Source organism: Triticum dicoccoides, chromosome 7A, assembly GCF_002162155.2.
Source record: "Triticum dicoccoides isolate Atlit2015 ecotype Zavitan chromosome 7A, WEW_v2.0, whole genome shotgun sequence".
Lineage (NCBI taxonomy): Eukaryota > Viridiplantae > Streptophyta > Magnoliopsida > Poales > Poaceae > Triticum > Triticum dicoccoides.
The window spans coordinates 204761463-204777910 of record NC_041392.1 but is presented as its reverse complement, the minus strand read 5'-3'; the positions used below and the strand labels follow the sequence as shown (position 1 = coordinate 204777910).

Genomic DNA, 16448 nt, shown 5'->3' with positions numbered 1-16448 from the left:
AATTCTTGTGATAGTCATGGACGTTATTATTGAAACCGATATATAAGATCTTAATTTGTGTTTTATCCGCGGGCATGTGACGGTGTCACATATAGACTTTCTTAAATAGACTTAATTAATAGATGCGACCTCCGTAATGTTGAACGACACCGACTGATTGCTATCTGAGCTTGGCCGTAGGTGCATGCCATCATTATTACGATTCAGAACCAAAGTTGAATCGAAATGAGAACAATAGCTTGGATAAAAAAATATTTACTCTCCCATTGCAACACACGGACATATTTGCTAATCAGTAATAAAAAAATAAAATATAAAAGAAAACCCTGTCCGAAAACGTTTCAAATCGGCTAGCTTGCAAGCGCGTGTAGCACGATTGATTTGTCTGCCCGTTGCTAGCGCTCGCAGCAGGCGATACACATCATCTGTGCATGACTTAACCGCGCTGCGCGTACCGGTTCGGCCATGCTAATATGAATTGGGTGAGGTGGCCAGCTGGTCTGCACCGTTAATCCCAGTGAATGGCTACAGTAGCCATTTCCTTTTTCTTACAGATCTGACCTATAATTTGCATTTGGGTTTACATAATACCCATTCAAATTCTGTTTAAACAATACGAATTCAAATTCTAAAAATTCAGAAACATGCACAAAGACAGTAGGGCTATTATAGTTTATAGGAAAATATTTCCAGACCCAACGCATGTTTGGAAATTCAACTCTGCAAATGGACTCGATATGGACCATTTAAATAATTCTATAATTAAATTAGGGTTTATAGAATAGCCAAATTTATCCCCAAACCCGAAAATGCATTGAAATCATGGCATGCTTATGAATGACATGCTCGCGTCATAATTTGAAAATTTTGGGATGTGACATGATGCATTTGTCGGTGCTTCACGGAAACAATTAGAACATGTGGGCGAATAAATGTTTTTTTAGTTTAAGCTATGTTATTTTGAAACATGATGTCTGGATTGTAATATTTATATTTGAATTATTATTGCATTGTAGTATTTATTTTTGATTATTTTCAAGAAAGATGACTTGAAGAAAAAAAAAGAGAAACAAATGAGTAAGCTATATTTATGGCTACCATTGAACGATCGGCACCGACTTGACAATCCATGGACATGTTGAGACATGTTTGCAGACAAATAGAGGCGTACATTTGTAAGCCTTCAATGATGTTGGAAAAGAAAGGTGCGCTGTAAGACAGATTTGCGATGAGAGGGACTACTTGGAATGAAATAGGCGAGCGTGTCATCTTTTTTTTCTTTCTTTTAGAGCAAGTGCCATCTTGTGTTCTAATAATGCTGTTTGTGTGCCGAGTGGAAAACAAAATCGCACTCGTGTACAAGTGCAGGTGCAAACGGAACACGAACGTTCGGTCGAGAATTGGCCGGTGATTCTCGATTCGTGCACGTGTCACTTTAAAGACTGAATTGGGTTCAAGAATTCAAGTCACACTGTAAGACCACAGCGATCCACACGTTTGGGGCGTACGGAGATTTTCCATTGAAATTGACGAAAAACCACTATCACAATATCAAGTGATCGCTTGCCGGGCGTTCGGAGATTTTCATTAAAATTACAGTTTAACTAATTCATATCTAGATGTCTTTTGAGAATGTCACATCTAAACTCCCACAAATATATAATGCAGCAATAAAAAAAAACTAAAATAAAAACAATAGATCACAAATAGAGAGGATATGAGCTTAGATGTGACATAGTTATGAGATTAGATGTGTCCTAGACAGACCCCTGAAATTAAGGAAACATTCCTGAGCCGGGTGCCGGTGCATGCACCAGGAAAGAACCCGCAGGAGGATGCGAGATGTCGTGCAATGCTCGGGCACGCAACCCCCTCGCTCTATGTCGCCCTCTTAACAAGTACCCCCGCGTGCGATCCACCCACACGCCTTATAGCGCGGTCCGGCCCGTCGCGTCCAGCCACAACCCACCACCAAAGCCTTGCCTCAACAAGCTCTGCTGCTCCTGCGTTGCTCCGTCGTCAGTCCGGCACCGCTCCCGAGCCCAGAGATGGCCTCCGACGGCGTGATCACGCACCGCAACGTCGACGTGAACGGGGTGCGCCTGCACGTCGCGGAGGCCGGGCCGGCGGGCGCGCCCGTGGTGCTGCTGCTGCACGGGTTCCCGGAGCTGTGGTACACCTGGCGGCACCAGATGCCCGCGCTGGCCGCGGCGGGCTACCGCGCCGTCGCGCCTGACATGCGCGGCTACGGTGACTCCGACGCGCCCTCCGGCGGCCCGGACCAGTACACCGCGCTGCATGTCGTCGGCGACCTCGTCGCGCTCGTCGACTCCCTCGGCCAGAAGCAGGTCTTCGTGGTGGCGCACGACTGGGGCGCCTTGATAGCCTGGAGCCTCTGCCTGTTCCGGCCGGATAGGGTGAAGGCACTGGTCGCCTTGAGCGTCGCCTTCAACCCTCGGAACCCGGCGGTGAAGCCCGTGGACGCCTTCAGGGCTCTGTACGGGGATGACTACTACGTCTGCCGCTTCCAGGTATGTACTGTACGAGATACCATGCAAAAGTCTAGTTTTATTAGTATTTTTTATTTAACCATGCAGAAGAGCTGTATATATTCATCATTAGATAAGAGAATAGTACAGCATGCGGCACAATCCCCGACGGATGACCCAATTAAGGATGCTCCTAGCACAATCACCGACAACCAACGATCTATACAGAAGTAACAGATCAGTAGAACCAAAGTAAAAAAAACAAACAAGGACCATATATAAACATAAATTGAACGAAACTGCTCCACATACAACACTTATTGTTCAATCTTCGTACCATCAAGCAATCCAGCACCCCTAGTAGCATATGCAGCCGGACGCCTCAAACGTCTGCGTATACGGTTCGGTTACTGACCGGTCACGAAAATTTGATCCAGATGAACTCTTCAACGGGCCTCAAACACCCAGACTAACCGACACCCCACATATCCAGCCCAAATATGAAGAGGATATGGGACGCCCGGGCACGTCCACCACGTTGGACCCAATTTACGCTGGTCCATTCGACCCCACATATATTCCTCCCCACCCCTAGCCGGATCAAACCCTAGCCACTTCACTTCACTCCACTCCCCTCTGCCACCCAAGCTTCTGTTCGACGATCTCCAACCATCTCCGGCATGGCTGCCACTGGATCCGACTCCTTCACTTTTAGATCCTGACCCTGAACTCATCCCATGCGGCCCCGAGGAGGAGATGGTCGTTCAGCTTGCGGTCCGCCGCTCCTGGGAGAAGGCCCGTGCGAGGCAGCGTTCGGACTCCTTCCATCAAAATGTTCGACAAGCCCCAAAAGGAGAAATGTGGTCCCCAAAGCCCTAACATATCCCTCATCATACGGTGGGCGAGGCGTGCAGACTTCACAGGCCAAGCTGTAGGCAGAGAACGTAAGATTGTCATCTTCTTAGCCAGCGCGAGGAGGGGGGTCTAGCCGGAACGTTCACCCGGGATGGTGATAAAGAGGTCTAATGCCTCACGCGGATGATCTCTTAAGAAGGATTTGGTCCATCAGTAAGGGTCGACATAGCACCGAGGACCAATAGAATGGCAAACTCTCGAGCCCTGAGCTCCTGGTGCATGGGCCCACTCTGGTGCAATTCTTGCGGTGGTTGAGATGTCTACCTCGAGTGAAAAGATCAGGCTAATGAGAAACACGCTACCCCTTGGTGTTTTCCCATTGGCGTCCAGCTTGAGAAGCTACATATTCGTCCTTTGGTAATGTGATGCAGTGAAACACATGAAACCTAAGTTGGCCAAGGCCCGCAAATGGTGTATCATGCGGTGAAGGATTCTTCGAGTGCGCCATCACTCTAGCAATGTGTAACGCCCTCGATGCGGCTATATCTCTCACGTGTCGAGGCACGACTTAGAGGCATAACCGCATTAAAAGCACCGTCGCAAGTTAGACAATCTTTACAACATCCCATGTAATATAGATAATAAAAGGGGAGATACATAGTTGGCTTACACTCGCCACGTCAATCAAAATACATAAATAGCATTACATCAATCAAACACTCATGGCCCGACTACAGCGCGAAAATAAAAGATAACCCCAACATGCGACACGGTCCCGATCGCCCCAACTGGGCACCACTACTGATCGTCAGGGAAAGACACATAGTAACGGCGTGAGTCCTCGTCGAACTCCCACTTGAGCTCAAGCGCGTCATCTGGAACGGAGTCATCGGGCTCTGCATCTGTTTTGGAAGTAATCTGTGAGCCACAGAGACTCAACAATCTCGCACCCTCGCGATCAAGACTATTTAAGCTTATAGGTAAGGCAAGGTAAATATGTGGAGTTGCAGCAAGCGACTAGCATATATGGTGGTTAACCTGTTCGCAAAAGAGAGCGAGAAGAGAAAGGCAAAGCGCGAACGAGTAACTAGAGAGCAACCTGCGGCAAGCATTACTCCAACACCGTGTTCACTTCCCGGACTCCGCCGAGAAGAGACCATCACGGTAACTCACACAGTTGATTCATTTTAATTAAGTTAAGGTTCAAGTTATCTACAACCGGACATTAACAAATTCCCATCTGCCCATAACCACGAGCACGACTTTCGAAAGTTCAAATCCCTGCAAGGGAGTCCCAACTTAGCCCATGACAACCTCTCACGGTCAATGAAGGAATAGACCTTCTCCCGAGACATTCCGATCAGACTCGGCATCCCGGTTCTTCAAGACACTTCGACAAGTTAAAACAAATCAAGCAACACCGCCTGAATGTGCCGACAAATCCCGATAGGAGCTGCACATATCTCGTTCTTAGGGCACACTCAGATGAGCTCTCCATACAACTAAAACCAAACCTCGAGTTTCCCTGAGGGGGCACTGCACAGGACTCTAGTTTGGACCAACACTCAAAGGAGCACTGGCCCGGGGGGGGTTTAAATAAGATGACCCTCGGGCTCCGGAAACCCAAGGGAAAAAGAGGCTAGGTGGAAAATGGTAAAACCAAGGTTGGGCATTGCTAGAAAAGCTTTATTCAAGGCGAACTATCAAGGGGTTCCCATTATCACCCAACCGCGTAAGGAACGCAAAATCCGGGAACATAACACCGATATGATGGAAACTAGGGCGGCAAGAGTGGAACAAAACACTAGGCGAGAGGCCGAGCCTTCCACCCTTTACCAAGTATATAGATGCATTAAGATAACAAGATAATATAATGATATCCCAACAAGTAAATAATGTTCCAACAAGGAACGGCCTCCAATCTTCACCTGCAACTAGCAACGCTATAAGAGGGGCTGAGAAAAGCGGTAACATAGCCAATCAACGGTTTGCTAGGACATGGTGGGTTAGAAGTTTGACATGGCAGATAGGGAGGCATGATAAGCAAGTGGTAGGCATCATAGCATAGGCATAGCAAAAGAGCGAGCATCTAGCAAAGCAAAGATAGTAGTGATTTCGAGGGTATGATCATCTTGCCTGCAAAGTTGTCAGAGTTGACCGGATCCTCGAAAGCAAACTCAACGGGCTCCTCGTTAGCGAACTCGTCTCCCGGCTCTACCCAAACAAGACAAAACAAGCAAACGAAACACAATCAACCACGTGCAAAGCTCAAACAACATGATGCAAACATGGTATGCTATGCGGGATGCGATATGTGATGCATATGCAAGATTTGACAAGGAATGAATGAACCTGGTCTCAACTTGGAAATCGAAGTGTGCCACTGGAAAGGTGATATGATTTCGCTTGAAAACGATATAAAGAACGCCGGAATCGGAGTCACGGTTTGGAAATGGCAAGCAATTCAAATATGGCACCGCTCTGCAATTTACAGCAAGTAGCCATCTAAATGCAACAAGATAAACATGCTAAAACATTCAAACATGGCAACAAAATACATGGAAGGGATCCATTCATGATGCTTAACAAAATATGAACACTGAGCTACGGTCAATTCATCCATTAACAGGTTCAAACAAGCATGACAAAAATGCATTTGGTAAACAGATTCCAGACTTAGTGAAATCAACACTTGTCTGGAATTTCAGATCAGGTAGCACACTTTAGAGCATGAAAAAAATACATGCTACAGGTACTGAACATAGCAAAGTAAAGCATGACATGGAGCTACTCAAAGATCTTAACAAAAGTCCCTTAGTGACCTTGAGCCAAAAGGGATCAGAAAATACATTTGCAAGCATGAGAACATGACAAAAACATAAGCAGTTCTCAGACTTAGTGAAAAACTGGAACATGCAAAAACAGATATCAAGTAGGCATGTTTACGAGCTCGATGCACTCACTACAGAGCAAGTCATGACAATCTAAGCATACACCCATCAAGAATACACATTATACAAGCTAGAAATGGCAAGAACAATAACATAGCATGCACGGATCAACTACAACATCCTCGGCAAAATCGCTTACAAGTAGACAATCTGCCCAGATTCACGAAATAGTAAAAGTAGAGCTCGATTGACTCAAGCTAGGGTGCTCCATAATTGCAAACAAAGACATGGATGGATAGAGCACTACAAGATTAACAAAACATCCTTACTGATCATCCTCAAAAGAGGCACAGATCACTAGGAAACAACATGAACATATGGCATATTGAGATAAACAGATCAAGGACTTAGTGGAATTACTAAGTCCCTGAAATCAGCATTAACAAATGCTCTACTTTGCAAGATTGTGCTAGTCACCACACACATCACAAAAATACATGGATTGTACCTCTGGATAGATGGCAAAACATATAACAAAACACATGAAGAGCTCAGGGGCATATCATGCACACAATAATCATGGCAAAAATGACAAATAGCTAATTGGAGCAGCAAATCTGACAAGTATCTCAAATAGCATTCTTCCAACAGCATTTCGGAGCAGATCGGGGTGCGGGCCGGGAGGGCCTGCGGCGGGCTTCGGCGGGCCGGTGGGGCGGCGAAGTGGGCACGGCGGCTCGCTCAGTCTGGGAGGGACACGTGGCGCGGTAAGGGCGGCGGACATGTCCGGCCGGACGGAAAAATGTCCGCCGGCGCGTGGAGACAAAGGGGACTAGGGTTTCGGAGGAAGGAGAAGGAGAATTTCGGAGGGGGTACTAGTTTTATAGGTAGGAGGAGTTAGGAAGCTCCAAATGGAGTGCGGTTTTTGGCCACGCGATCGTGATCGAACGCTCTAGATGATGGAGAGTGTTTTGGTGGGTTTTGGGTCAAATTGGAGGGGTGTTGGGCTACAACACACACGAGGCCTTCTCGGTCCCTCGGTTAACCGTTGGAGCATCAAACGAAGTCCAGATGGTACGAAACTTGACATGCGGTCTATCGGTAGTAAACCAAGGCCGCTTGGCAAGTCTCGGTCCAATCCGGAAATGTTTAATCCCCACACATGAAAGAAAGGTAGAAATGACCACCGGAGGAGAACGGAGCGCCGGAATGCAAAACGGACAACGGGGAAAATGCTCGAATGCATGAGACGAACACGTATGCAAATGCAATGCACATGATGACATGATATGAGATGCATGACAACGACAACAACACACGGAGACAAAAACTCGAACCCGAGAAAATAAAATAACTTAAGGCCGGAAACGGCAAGAGTTGGAGTACATATTAGGTAAATCATATCCGGGGTGTTACAACACTCCACCACTACGAAAGGATCTTGTCCCGAGATCTAGGACTGAAAGAACGCCGGGTACTCAGAACGGAGGTGATCCTCGCGTTCCCAGGTGGCTTCACGGTCGGAATGGTGTGACCACTTGACTTTGAGGAATTTGATTGACTTGTTGCGAGTCTTGCGTTCAGTCTCTTCAAGAATAGCAACGGGGTGCTCACGATAAAAGAGATCTTCTTGGAGCTCAATGTCTTTGAAGTTGACGGTGCAGTCAGGAGTCTTGAAGCACTTTTGAAGCTGAGAGACATGGAACACGTCATGCACATTTGCAAAGTTTGAAGGAAGCTCGAGTTCATAGGCGAGATCGCCTCTCTTACTGACGATCTTGAAAGGTCCCACATATCTAGGGGCAAGCTTCTCTTTAATACCGAAGCGATGAGTACCTTTCATTGGAGAGACGCGGAGGTAAACATGATCTCCGATCTCGAAAGCCAAATCACGGTGCTTACCATCATAGTAGCTCTTCTGGCGGGATTGAGCTGCTTGGAGGTTATCTCGAATGACTTTGCACATTTCCTCTGCCTCTGTGATTAAGTCATTTCCCAGAAGTTGATGTTCACCGGTTTTAGCCCTGTTGAGAGGGGTACGACACTTCCTGCCATACAGAATTTCAAATGGGGCCTTGCCCGAACTTGCTTGAAAACTGTTGTTGTAGGAGAATTCAGCATATGGAAGACAATCCTCCCACTTCATGCCGAAGGAGATCACACAAGCCCTGAGCATATCTTCAAGAATCTGGTTGACACGCTCGACTTGACCGCTAGTTTGCGGATGGAAAGTTGTGCTGAAGCGGATGTTGGTGCCCATGGCCTTCTGAAAAGAATCCCAAAACTTAGAGGTAAAGATGCTGCCATGGTCTGAAGAGATCACTTGTGGAATACCATGCAGAGAGACAATTCGAGAGGTATAGAGCTCCGCCGATTGAGCTGCGGTGATAGACTCTTTGATAGGCAGAAAGTGAGCCACTTTGGTGCCCATTGCCACGTTTGGACTTTGGAAACCCAGTCACGAAGTCCATCTCAATGTGGTCAAACTTCCATTCTGGAATGGAAAGAGGTTGGAGGAGACCAGCTGGCCTTTGGTGTTCTGCCTTCACTCTTCTGCAGACATCACATTCATTCACGAACTGAGCAATCTCGTGCTTCATTCGAGTCCACCAATAAGCCTGCTTGAGGTCCTGATACATCTTCGTGCTCCCAGGGTGGATGGAGAGGAGAGAATTGTGAGCCTTGTTCATGATCACTTTACGAAGGTCACCTTTGGGCACAACAATACGATCCTCGAAGAAGAGAGTGTCCTTGTCATCAAGGCGGTAGCACTTGTACTTGGGTTGACTCTTGGCAATCCCAATCTTCACCTTTTTCACCATAGCATCAAGAAGCTGGGCTTGGCGAATCTGGTCTTCCAAGGTAGGAGAGACTTGAAGGTTGGTGAGGAAACCTTGAGGAACAACTTACAGATTAAGTTTGCGGAAAGCTTCACAAAGCTCTGGTAGATAAGGCTTGAGAATCAGACTGTTGCAATAAGCCTTCCTGCTCAATGTGTCAGCAATCACATTGGCCTTGCCTGGAGTATACTCGATACTCGGATTATACTCTTGAATCATTTCGACCCATCGAGTTTGCCTGAGGTTGAGATTAGGATGAGTGAAGATGTACTTGAGACTCTTGTGATCAGTGAAAATGTCCACTTTTCTTCCCAATAAGAGATGTCTCCAAGTCAAAAGAGCATGCACAACTGCCGCCAACTCGAGGTCATGAGTGGGGTAGTTCTTCTCATTGGGCTTCAACTGGCGAGAGGTATAAGCCACAACTTTCTTCTCTTGCATCAACACTGCGCGAGACCTTGGAGAGAGGCATCGTAAAAGACCTTGTACGGTTTGGATTCATCAGGAGGAATCAGAACTGGAGCAGTGACCAATTTCTCTTTCAAAGTGTTGAAAGCAATGTCACACTCCGGAGACCAAACGTACTTGACGCGCTTATGGAGAAGATTTGAGAGAGGCTTCGCGATATTAGAAAAGTTTTCAACGAATCTTCGACAGTAGCTTGTGAGACCAAGGAAGCTACGGAGTTGCTTCACGTTCTGAGGTGGTTCCCAATTAACAATTGCAGACACCTTCTCAGGATTCACCCCAATGCCCTTGGCAGAGATGATATGACCAAGATAAAGAACCTCATCGAGCCAAAATTCGCACTTGGAGAACTTGGTGTAGAACTGGTGTTCCCTGAGCTTATCGAGAACCAAACGCAGGTGCTTGGCATGATCTTCCTTGTTCTTCGAAGAGACCAGAATGTCGTCGAGATAGACCAAAACGAAGTCATTGGTGTAGGCGTTGAAGATGAAGTTCATCATGCGAGAGAAAGTCAGAGGAGCGTTGACGAGGCCAAAATACATGACAGTGTATTCATATGAACCAAAGCTTGTCCTGAAAGCCGTCTTGGGAATATCTTGCTCACGGATTCGAATCTGGTGATAACCCATACGGAGATCAAGCTTGGAGAATACTTGGGCACCTTTGAGTTGTTTGAACAGCTCGTTGATATTGGGAAGTGGGTACTTGTTCTTGATAGTCTTCTTGTCCAATGGACGGTAGTCAACACAAAGTCAGTCCGTTCCATCCTTCTTCTTCACAAAAAGAACACCACAACCCCACGGAGAAGAACTAGGTCGGATGAGACCCATTCTCTCTTGAATATAGAGTTGCTTCTTCCGCTCCTTCAACTCTTCAGGTCCGAGCTTGTAAGGATGTTTGCACACCGGTTCCGTGCCAGGCTCAAGATCGATGACGAATTCAACTGGCCGGTGCGGAGGCATTCCTGGAAGCTCTTCTAGAAAGACGTCTTGATATTCACAAATGACTGGAATTTGCGAGATGGCATCCAGTTCACCCTTCTCATTGAGAGAAAACAGGTGGATGGTATCATCACGAGCGGCAAAGACAATTACATCCTCAGACGAATGAGTCAATTGAATCTGCCTGGCTGCACAATCAAGATGCGCCTTGTGCTTAGAAAGCCAATCCATTCCGAGAATAAGATCAATATCCGAGTCGCCTAGAACAATAGGGGAAGCTAGAAATTTGTAGTCACCCAACGTGATAGTAATATCCGGGACGCAAAAATTAGCTGTCATCTGCTTGCCCGGTGACACGATTTGCAAAGAATTTTGCAGATACTGATAATCGCACTCATACTTCGATGCAAAAGGTTTGGAAATGAAACAATGCGATGCACCAGTGTCAAAAAGAACTTTTGCAGGAATATCGTTAACAGGAAGGTTACCCATGATGACATCTGACGAGTTCTCTGCCTGAGCTGCATTTAGCAAGTTGACCTTAGAGTGCTTGGGGTTATGCTTGATCATAGCTGTACTTGCCGATCTCACAGGAGGAGGAGGAGGGAGACGCCTCTGGTTGAAGCATTTGTTGGCATAGTGACCCTTCTGTTGGCACTTGTTGCACGTGACCTCAGAAAGCGGACGGTGATACGGAGCACTCGATCTTGGAGCTTGAGACGAAGTCTTGTTTTGAAAGTCAGGGTTGGGTGGGTGGGAAGATCCACTGCCACCTTTGCTCTTCTGATACGGCTGACGAAACGGAGGGGGAGGAAGCCAAAACTTCTGCTGCTTGGCCACTTGAGTAGAGAAAGAAGGAGTAGCATCTCTGACTCGCTTCTTGGAAGCATCACACCTCATTTGAGCGGCCTCTTGCTTCAATGCCATGTTGTAGAACTCATCGTACCTCAAGGGCTCAAAGAGAACAAGAGCTAGCTGGATTTCTTCTCTGAGACCACCCCTGAACTGGTATATCATGCTCTTCTCGTCAGGGACGTCCTGCTTAGCAAAGCGGGCGAGCTTCTGAAACAACTTGTTGTAGTCATAGACAGACAAAGAGCCTTGCTTCAGGTTGCGGAATTCCTCACACTTGTTTTCAACCACGCTCTGAGGGATATGATGAGCTTTGAAGTCTTGACGGAATTCATCCCAGGTAATCACACGGCCTCTGCTGGAACCATTCTGCAGCTTGGTCTTTGAGTTGGAAAGAAGCGAACTTGACAAAATCCTCAGGCCTGACGTTACTGCACTCGAAATGCTTGCACAGATCCACGAGCCAATCGTCAGCATTAGTTGCCTCAACACAATTGCTGAAAGTCTTTGGCCCGTTAGCAAGGAACTGGTTGAGTGTAGCAAAGTGATTCTGATTGTTGCCTTGGTTGCCTTGGTTCGCTTGATTGCGCTCTTGAAGAATTTGCATGATCAACTGCGTGTTTGCATTGGTTGCAGCCATCACAGCTTGCCATGCCTCCGGAGGAGGTGGAGGTGGTGGCGGATCCTGATTCTGATTCTGATTGCTGCTTTTAGCGGGAGCCATCCTGAAGAGGGTGACAACCGTTAGCACATTGCCAGATAAAATGAAGCTGAATCAAACGGGTTGGAATTGCAACATATAGTCCTCACATCCGAACAAAATGAACGAATGCATTCCACTTGAAATGGTCACATATCCATAAATTGAGAAGCCACTTAGAATTTAGGTAGAGGAATAAATCAACAAGGTACGGATCAAGAACGAATACTCGGTAAGAAATCCCAATCTCAAACCAAATATCCGTGGAAGAACTAGAGCTACAAGAATTCCCACCTATGAAACTCCCGAACCTTTCCGGTTATGCAATCAGGTGTTGGGGTATAGGGGAAGCATAATATTTCACCCAAATGTAGCAATTCCTACATCCAGCTGTATCCATCCTTCAACACATAACCAAGAAAAAGTTCGGAAACCATCTACCTCAACCTTCGAAAAGTATCCGTTATACAAATTATGGCAATACTCCCGAACTCCCGCCCCAGTACTGAGTGGTGTCGAGGTTATCTCACCAACGAACTGCATAAAAGAGATTTTCGATGTCGGCGTACTAAACTCAGGTATTCCAGAACTGCAATGATAAAATTGTGACGACAACACCTCGGAGCTCAACTCCCCGGGACACTGCCACAACCCCTAAAGACAGGAGGCACCAAGAACAATGTTCTCGTCACAAAACCATCGGAACGATTCCAAGATACCCGCGTGATCCTAAATTTTTTTAGTGAAATTTGAGAAGAGAATAGTCAAAACTCTACGTCAGGATGCCTTACCAGAGCGATGAGGAGACTGGGGAGTAAAAAGAATTCCTAGCTCTCTGATATATAATTCCTAAATGACTCAAAACATTTTTCTAGACTCAACTCGGCCGCTAAAAACGATCAAGCGGCGGGGGCTCCTAAGGGCGGGGAAGGCTCTCATTACCAACTTGTAATGCCCTCGATGCGGCTATATCTCCCACGTGTCGAGGCACGACTTAGAGGCATAACCGCATTGAAAGCAATGTCGCAAGTTATGCAATCTTAACAACATCCCATGTAATACAGATAATAAAAGGGGAGATACATAGTTGGCTTACACTCGCCACGTCAATCAAAGTACATAAATAGTATTACATCAATCAAACACTCATGGCCCGACTACGGCGCCAAAATAAAAGATAACCCCAACATGCGACACGGTCCCGATCGCCCCAACTGGGCACCACTACTAATCGTCAGGGAAAGACACATAGTAACGGCATGAGTCCTCGTCGAACTCCCACTTGAGCTCAAGCGCGTCATCTGGAACGGAGTCATCGGGCCCTGCATCTGTTTTGGAAGTAATCTGTGAGCCACAGGGACTCAGCAATCTCGCACCCTCGCTATCAAGACTATTTAAGCTTATAGGTAAGGCAATGTAAATATGTGAAGCTGCAGCAAGCGACTAGCATATATGGTGGCTAACCTGTTCGCAAAAGAGAGCAAGAAGAGAAAGGCAAAGCGCGAACGAGTAACTAGAGAGCAACCTGCGGCAAGCATTACTCCAACGCCGTGTTCACTTCCTGGACTCCGCCGAGAAGAGACCATCATGGTAACTCACACAGTTGATTCATTTTAATTAAGTTAAGGTTCAAGTTATCTACAACCGGACATTAACAAATTTCCATCTGCCCATAACCACGGAAACGGCTTTCGAAAGTTCAAATCCCTGCAGGGGAGTCCCAACTTAGCCCATGACAAGCTCTCACGGTCAATGAAGGAATAGACCTTCTCCCGAGACATTTCGATCAGACTCGGCATCCCGGTTCTTCAAGACACTTCGACAAGTTAAAACAAATCGAGCAACACCGCCCGAATGTGCCGACAAATCCCGATAGGAGCTGCACATATCTCGTTCTCAGGGCACACTCAGATGAGCTCTCCATACAACTAAAACCAAACCTCGAGTTTCCCTGAGGGGGCACTGCACAGGACTCTAGTTTGGACCAACACTCAAAGGAGCACTGGCCCGGGGGGGTTTAAATAAGATGACCCTCGGGCTCCGGAAACCCAAGGGAAAAAGAGGCTAGGTGGAAAATGGTAAAACCAAGGTTGGGCATTGCTAGAAAAGCTTTATTCAAGGCGAACTATCAAGGGGTTCCCATTATCACCCAACCGCGTAAGGAACGCAAAATCTGGGAACATAACACCGATATGACGGAAACTAGGGCGGCAAGAGTGGAACAAAACACTAGGCGAGAGGCCGAGCCTTCCACCCTTTACCAAGTATAGAGATGCATTAAGATAACAAGATAATATAATGATATCCCAACAAGTAAATAATGTTCCAACAAGGAACGGCCTCCAATCTTCACCTGCAACTAGCAACGCTATAAGAGGGGCTGAGCAAAGCGGTAACATAGCCAATCAACAGTTTGCTAGGACATGGTGGGTTAGAGGTTTGACATGGCAGATAGGAGGCATGATAAGCAAGTGGTAGGCATCGTAGCATAGGCATAGCAAAAGAGCGAGCATCTAGCAAAGCAAAGATAGTAGTGATTTCGAGGGTATGATCATCTTGCCTACAAAGTTGTCAGAGTTGACCGGATCCTCGAAAGCAAACTCAACGGGCTCCTTGTTAGCGAACTCGTCTCCCGGCTCTATCTAAACAAGACAAAACAAGCAAACGGAACACAATCAACCATGTGCAAAGCTCAAACAACATGATGCAAACATGGTATGCTACGCGGGATGCGATATGTGATGCATATGCAAGATTTTACAAGGAATGAATGAATCTGGCCTCAACTTGGAAATCCAAGTGTGCCACTGGAAAGGTAAGATGATTTCTCTTGAAAACGATATAAAGAACGCCGGAATCGGAGTCATGGTTTGGAAATGGCAAGAAATTCAAATATGGCACCGCTTTGTGATTTACAGCAAGTAGCCATCTAAATGCAACAAGATGAACATACTACAGCACTCAAACATGGCAAAAAAAATACATGGCAGGGATCCATTCATGATGCTTAACAAAAGATAAACACTGAGCTACGGTCAATTCATCCATTAAGAGGTTCAAACAAGCATGACAAAAATGCATTTGGTAAACAGATTTCAGACTTAGTGAAATCAATACTTGTCTGGAATTTCAGATCAGGTAGCACACTTTAGAGCATGAAAAAATATATGCTACAGGTACTGAACATAGCAAAGTAAAGCATGGCATGGCGCTACTCAAAGAGCTTAACAAAAGTCCCTTAGTGACCTTGAGCAAAATGGGATCAGAAAATACATTTGCAAGTATGAGAACATGGCAAAAACATAAGCAGTTCTCAGACTTAGTGAAAAACTGGAACATGCAAAAACAAATATCAAGTAGGCATGTTTACGAGCTCGATACACTCACTACAGAGCAAGTCATGACAATCTAAGCATACACCCATCAAGAATACACATTACACAAGCTAGACATGGCAAGAACAATAACATAGCATGCACGGATCAACTACAACATCCTCAGCAAAATCGCTAACAAGTAGACAATCTGCCCAGATTCACGAAATAGTAAAAGTAGAGCTCGATTGACTCAAGCTAGGGTGCTCCATAATTGCAAACAAAGATATGGATGGATAGAACACTACAAGAATAACAAAACATCCTTACTGATCATCCTCAAAAGAGCCACGGATCACTAGGAAACAACATGAACATATGGCATGTTGAGATAAATAGATCAAGGACTTGGTGGAATTACTAAGTCCCTGAAATCAGCATTAACAAATGCTCTACTTTGCAAGATTGTGCTAGTCACCACACACATCACAAAAATACATGGGTCGCACCTCTGGATAGATGGCAAAACATATAACAAAACACATGAAGAGCTCAGGGGCATATCATGCACACAATAATCATGGCAAAAATGACAAATAGCTAACTGGAGCAGTAGATCTGACAAGTATCTCAAATAGCATTGTTCCAACAGCATTTCGGGCATCAAGATGAACTCAAATGAAAATGAGGCAATGAGATGAGATGATGTACTCTTTGAGGCGAACATTTTGGTATGCTATATGCCCAAAACGGAGCTACGGATGCAGAGTTATAGCATGATGAAAAACGCAAAAAGTTAGGGTTTCGGGGCAAAAGGTCAATCGATCCCGATCTAGATCTGGAGGGCACTGTAGCGGCGCGAGGTTTGAAGTTCGCCGGGGTCGTCGGACTTGGAGGGCTCGCCGGCCAAAGGAGGAGGACGTCGGCGGGGCGGCGCGGCGGAGAGGCCGGGGCGGCGAGGCGGAGAGGCCGGGCGGCGAGGCGGAGAGGCCGGGCGGCGAGGCGCGGCCGGGGACGGAGCGGGACGGCGGCTCGGCTTGGCGGCGGAGCGGGCCGGGAGGCGGCACGGCGGCCGGACCCGACGAAGACGGCGATGGC

At 46.6% G+C, this 16448-nt stretch overlaps 1 protein-coding gene across 2 annotated transcripts in view; it reads left to right on the top strand.

Moving 5' to 3' along the window:
* Positions 1-1939: 1939 nt before the first annotated feature.
* The window catches only part of LOC119330641 (epoxide hydrolase A-like), a 19756-nt gene continuing 5247 nt past the window's right edge, over positions 1940-16448 (top strand). For both annotated transcript variants that reach the window (XM_037603759.1, XM_037603760.1), the window contains exon 1: positions 1940-2531. In XM_037603759.1, coding sequence (XP_037459656.1) covers positions 2049-2531 — 483 coding nt within the window. In that variant the 5' untranslated portion in view covers positions 1940-2048. The remainder of the gene's footprint in view (positions 2532-16448) is intronic.